This window comes from Octodon degus, unplaced genomic scaffold (assembly GCF_000260255.1).
Source record: "Octodon degus isolate 3935 unplaced genomic scaffold, OctDeg1.0 scaffold00177, whole genome shotgun sequence".
In the NCBI taxonomy this organism is placed as follows: Eukaryota; Metazoa; Chordata; class Mammalia; order Rodentia; family Octodontidae; genus Octodon; species Octodon degus.
In genome coordinates, this window is record NW_004524753.1 from 4697893 (window position 1) to 4704254 (window position 6362).

The window sequence follows — 6362 nt, forward strand, 5'->3', positions numbered from 1 at the left end:
GCATGTGGTGCTGGGGGATTGAACCGCGGTCCCTGTGCTTTGCTAAGCTTGTTCTAAGTAGGTGCTTTAGACCACTGAGCCATCTCACCAGCCCCCTGTCTCAAAATTTTAAAACAAAACAAAATAAGTAACATGAGGAGAATGAATGGATGTCTGACTGGGGTCTTCCTTGTGTTGTCTCCCACAGTTACGCGAATGCACTGCTTTCCTTTAAACTAGAGGCCTCCGCCCAAGGGCAAGATAATTTAAGCTGGAATGAGATTCAGAATTGTATTGATATGATTAATGCTCAGATTCAAGAAGAAAATGACCGTAAGTATGAGCCACTTTCCTTTTTCTAGCTTAGTGGAAGAATAATGTATCTAGACAAAATAATTTTCTACATTAAAGTTGCAAGTTTTTGCTCATGGAAGCTTATGTGGATGCACTCCTCATTCGCTACATTTATATATAAACTTATGCCTGTCTAGCAACATATTATAAATGTTACAAGGCATACTCAAAAAAAACATAAAAGGATAGAAGAAAATTCATAAGCAGAATACCTAATTATTTTTTTTTATCTACAAAAGGCTATTCTAGATAACTTAGCTTTTTTAAGCCCATGACTTAATTTCAGCCTTTCTTTTGGGCCTCTTCCTGAAACTTGACATATTTTCTTGCTCTACAAATGAAGGACTTAGAATGCAACCTAGCTCAGTGATCATAAATCATGTTGATGTGCTGGGCTTCTAAACTTCTGACCAGGAAGCACGAAAAGGGAGCAAGCCCAAGAGGAGATGCCCTGAAGCAAGCTTTCTTGAATGTTCCCTTGATTCCTTGTCCTTTGCCTCTTGCTTATAAAAACAGAGTGGAGAAGGAGGGGCTGTGTGACTTCAGCAATCAATAGATTCACTGCTTTTCTGTAGCATGAATGTCCAAAATTCAAGCTTTAAATGGTCTTCTTCATCATAAAAAGCAAGCCAACACCCTCTTCTTTGGCTTCCAAGCTCTTGGACTTGTTAGCAACAGTGGATATGGAATTGCTAGCATCATTGACTTCCATCCATCTGTGCCTTGGGGATCAGCAGCTCACTTGCTATGAGCTTAATGACTGGTAGAGCCAGAGGAAACTTCTCTCCCGGCTTCCGGTGTCTTGTCCTAGTGTTGAGATAAGGTCTCAGGCTGAGTCTGCTAACATTGTGTCTAACTTTGGAAAATCATGTTGAAATAAAGCATCTGATTTTGTTAGTTAATTGCCTTTACATAGTTTGCTTGCTTTGATTTGCTATTTCCTGTGAGCACCATGCCAAAAATCAAGGTCCTCTTTGTTTTTTCATTTTTTGAACATCTTTTGACTCTGGGGTCCTACCATGAAATAAGATACAGGTACACTGCCCTAACCTAGTATGCACCAGAAGCACCATAGAGACAGTAATCCCTGCACACTTTCTTAATTTTGCTTTTTTCAAGTTTTATACACATCTGAATTTTCTCTTAGGCAACACAAAGTTTTCTGTTGATTTTCTGTGTTTCCTGCCAGAGAGGCATTTGAAACCTCTGCAGTGAGATGCAGCCCACTCAGCTCTCTGACTCTTGCCAGATGTTAATGCAGAGAGAAGCACTGAGTAGAGCAGATGTTTGGGGGAGTGAGCCCCTGCCTGGTGAATGCTGGCACAGAACAGCCCCTGGCCCTCTGCCCTGCTCTGGACCCCATCTCCACACCCTGTCTCCTGCTTCTGGGGTCTGGCATGATGGCTGATGCCCCCCACTTCTGACTTCAGTCGGCAAAGTGAAAAATCAATTTCCACTGCCTTCCTAGCTCTCTGCTTCCTTACCACCTGAGTCCAGGCCTGGCGTACCCTGGTCACCCGGGTGAAGGGGCAGAATTCTGTTCCCAGTGCTAAGGAGCCCTGGCTCCTTTGTCCTCCTGACCAAGATGGGGGTGCCACTGGCACATGTCAGGTAGATCCTTTGCTTTGCCAGAAAAAAACTGAGTGACATCTGTGCAACTTTAAAAGACAGCAGCCTTATGAGGATGTTATCTATACAAGTCTCTTGGCAGCTGAGATTTCAGCCCATCCAGGTATCTTCACTGCTGAGTTACTGTGCAGGGAACAGAGCACTGGGCCTCAATTGTGCCTCTTTTAAACATCTCGTTGCCAAGGACACAAGCAGCCATCAGGGTGGTTACCTCAGAGATGGACTCTTCTGTTCTAGGATTTGGGAACTTTAATAACAGAGTGTCAACTATACCTGTGTTTTGGCTTGATTTTATTTTTCCCTCTGTCTCAGTTACTTTTCTCTCATTGCTGGGACAAAATAACCAATATCTACAATTAAGGAAGTTCTTTTTTTTTTTTTTTTTCAGTACCAGGGATTGAACTCAGGACCCTGCTCTTGCCAGGCAAGTGCTTATTCTACTGAGCTATCTCCCCAGCCTTACAATTAAGTAAGGAAAGGTTTATTTAGCTCACAGTTAGTGGAGAGTTCAGTCTGTACTCAGCTGGCTCCAAGGCAGAGTGGCACATGGCAGAAGGCAGCAGTTTATGACAGTGGAAAACAGTAAAGAGCAAAGGGAGAGGCAGTGGCTGCAGCTTCTAGCAAGCCTCTCTCTCTCTCTTTCCTCCTCACATTGTAAGCAGATTACCCACCCCAGGGCGGGAATGACCCTCACACCCATAATCCCAGCATTGGATCATGAATTAATCACAAACTCTGAAAGTCGTGGCATGACTACATGAGGCTTGGGGGGCGGGCACCTAGATGCAGCCCATGGCACCTTCTTTTCAATTGAAGTATTTTTGTTTAAATTTCCTGAAATGCTAAGTTAGGTGTCACATGTGTAAGTAATTGCGTAAAAAGCTCACTTTTACAGAATGTGCTATCGTGGATCGATAGGATTTATATCCTGTAATAGTGGTCTAAAGGAGACACACTGAGAACTGCCTTGTGGCCTGTGACAGCCCGGTGTGCAGCTGAGGAAAACACAGCAGGAAGGTGGCCTCCCAAGAGGACCGCTACCTGCGTTTCCTTAGCCTTGTCTGCTCTTTGAATGTCTTACCTAAAAGCTCACTTTCCATAATGGAACACATAGGGGGCTGGAGAGATGGCTCAGTGGGATAAGTGCTCTCTGGTGAGTGCAACGGCCTGAGTTCAATCCCCAGTTCTGCCAAAAAAAAAAAAAAAAAAAAAGATGCTGGTACTAAGGTGCCATCTAAGCATAATGGAACACATAGGAGAACATTACTTTAGCTGTGTAGCCTAAACAAGGGAGTTTTCATATTTGAAATTTCACTTTTTATATTTGATAGGCACCATCCTTATAAGTTACTTCATCCACTGTCTTAAATATAGGAGTTCCCAGAGGATAACCACCTGAAATATGACAGGATTACACTCTGATTCAAAGAAGTAAGCGTCGAATCATGGGCTGAGGCTCAGCAGTCTTTGTTCATATGGCTTTGTTGTTGTTGTTGTTACTTGTACAAACACAGAATGTGAGGCAGATGTGCAGGAGTAGGGGCAGGAGAATTGGGCTGTCAGCTGCTGTGAGGTCATTTACTATGACCTCAGCTGTGTGGCCTCCTAGAGACACGCCCAGAGCTTGCGCAGGTGATTCCCACCACGTCAGCTGGAATGCACTCACTGCCAGGTGATCGGCTGTTGGGATGTGTGTACAGGGCTTAAGGACCACAGTCTGGAGTAACTTCCAGGAGCTTTAGCTTTTGCTTTGCCTATTATGGATAAGTATTTGCATTCTTAGCAAGGTGGTATTTATGGGGATTTCTTCTAATAATTAGCTCAATATCTTACCTTAATTTGAACATCAAGATATACTTTATAAAACTTAAAAATTTTCTTGGTTCATTGCTTGATAGTGGCTAGCTTCCTTACTAGCTGTTGCTGGTCAGCACTGAACCGTTCCCGCCTACCATGCCTGTGTGTGTAGGAATGGATGTGTGCAGATACAAATACACTGCCTTATTTTATGACTAAGTGCTAATTTACTTTTAATAATATGGGAGCGTGAGACATGGCTTCCAAGTCCACTGTTTTGAGGCTTCCATAAACTGTTCAGACTTCATAGCTTTGCTTCTATACCTTTTATTCTTGAGCATTATAGTTTATATTCTGAGGTCGTTGGATGTGTTAAAGATGGTAGAAATTAACCTACAAGATGTTCTTCCTCATCCTTCAGCTCATTTGTAAAATAGGGCTCCAGGTGATAGTTACCTGTTACATAAATAATGTGTGAAATTCTCTGTATTTGAACTTGAAAAGTGTCCCAAAATATGCCGCACTATGTTTATTTCTACAAAGCCTGCGTATATGTCCCAGCCATATGTGAGTACTTACACGTAATGTAATTAAAGCTTAAATTTGTCTCTTCAGGGACACTAACCACATGTTGTGTGCTCAGATGGTACCTGGGGCTGATGGTTGGGGTAGCACAGAAAGGGCTTTTCTGTCATTATACAGAGCTCTGTGAAACAGTACTAGGTGATACTGTGCAGTTCTTCACTCTGCTGCTTATCACTACTGCAGCGAACTGCTTGAGTGTGAACAGTGTTTGGGCACCATTTAGTAGTGCTAGAATAATCTGAAGAATAAAATAGAAGGAATAGCCAAACAGCTTTGTCCTTCTGTTTCCCTTTCTGAGCATCTCTCCCTTCCACTTTCCCAGCTCTGCTGTTTCGTGATTCCATCATCTAATATCTTGACAGGACTTTCATCATGTTTAAATGAGTGTACTCTGGAAATGGGGCCCCTTCTGCTGTCCATCTGAAAAATTGTTGAGCCTTATAGTTTAAGGTCACTTGGTGCGTTAAAGATAGTAGAAATTAAATGAGAAAAACTATGCCTCCCCTTTTAATGGTAGTTTTATTAAAATATAACTCATATATCCTAAAAAATTCATGCTTCTGCAGTCTAACTGGCCTTTTGTGTCTCTTCATTTTCAAGGTTCACCCTTTCTGTGTCATGTACCAATATACTTTATTTTCCATTCCAGTGTAGTCCAGCCTATGGCTTCACATTTGTTTTCTCTTTCATCATTTGGTGGAAATTTGATGTTTCTATTTTTTAACTATTATAAATAATGCTATAATAAAGGCCAGCCAAATAGCTCAGCAGATTAAAGCACCTGCAAGCAGGTGGTGGGGCTGGGGGTTCAATCCCTGGGCCTGCTGTGCTGGCCCCACCTCCGGGGCATGCTGAGATGGCAATTGAGATTAGGTGTGGTGGTGCGCACCTGTAATCCTAGCTCTTGGGAGGTGTAAGCAAGTGGATCAGTACAAGTCCCATCTAGTAGTGAGGCCCTGAACACTCCGTAGACCCTTCCTTAAAATACAAAAAAAAATTGCTACAATAAACATTTCTGTATATGTTTTTATGTGGACATGTATTTTCATCTGAGCATACAGTTAGAAGTATAGGGGGAACTACCCGCTTGGGCCCCCCCTCCTGTCTCTATCTTGGACAGGAGCTTTCTTTCTCTCAATAAATATATTCTGCTCATAAAAAAAAGAAGTAGAATTGCTGGGTTATGTGGTAATTCTGTGTTTAATATTTTAAGGACCTTTCTGTTTTCCAGAATGACCGAATCACCTTTCCTTCCCACCAGCAGTGTAGGATGGATTCAATTTCTCCATGTTCTTGTCAGCACTTGTAACTGTCTTTTCTATTATAACCCTCCCTCCTAGTGGGTACAAAGTGAACTTACATTTTCATAAAGACTGATGATGTGAAACATCTTTTCATGTGCTCATTAGCCATTTGTGTATCTTCTTTAAAAAATATCTGCTTAAATTCTTTTTTTTTATTTTTCAAAATTTTATTTTTTTATTTTGAAGAGTAAAAACAAAAGCAAGAACAAAAAATATAAACAAAGACAGAAGCAAGGCAACATACAACAATACATATGTTACAGATTTTCAAAACAAGAACAGCTGACCAACAATGGTTGATATATTACTCATTTTTATAGTTAAATCTGCTGCTCATATCAGCAGATCCAGTTATGTACGATTGGACATATGATTGAATATTACCGCTTGCCTTCAAGAAACCTTAAATTTTGTTCTTGTCTCTTTTTACCTTTTTAAAAACCTTGTTTTAAAGAGAGTGTAGTAATAATTGATACAACATTAGAAATGGTACATATTTAGAAGACCAAGATGACATTCAAGCTTGGTTTTCTTTTTTTTACGTACAAATCTCTTTTTTTTTAAGTCAACAGAAAATGGAAATATACTTTTAAAGTTTCTAATACTAGGAGAAGATATCATACAATGTCTTTTAAATAAATTGTAAGTCAAAGATACAGTATAAATCTTAGAACAAAAATTAAGATTAAGCAATATTCAGAAAATTAAATGTTT

The 6362-nt window shown here is 40.7% G+C and overlaps 1 protein-coding gene across 1 annotated transcript in view; it reads left to right on the plus strand.

Moving 5' to 3' along the window:
- Iqgap2 (IQ motif containing GTPase activating protein 2) overlaps window positions 1-6362 on the plus strand; it is a 314540-nt gene that overhangs the window by 209036 nt on the left and 99142 nt on the right. The window contains exon 14 of the mRNA XM_012517419.2: window positions 188-312. Within this exon, the coding sequence (XP_012372873.2) occupies window positions 188-312 (125 nt within the window). The remainder of the gene's footprint in view (window positions 1-187; window positions 313-6362) is intronic.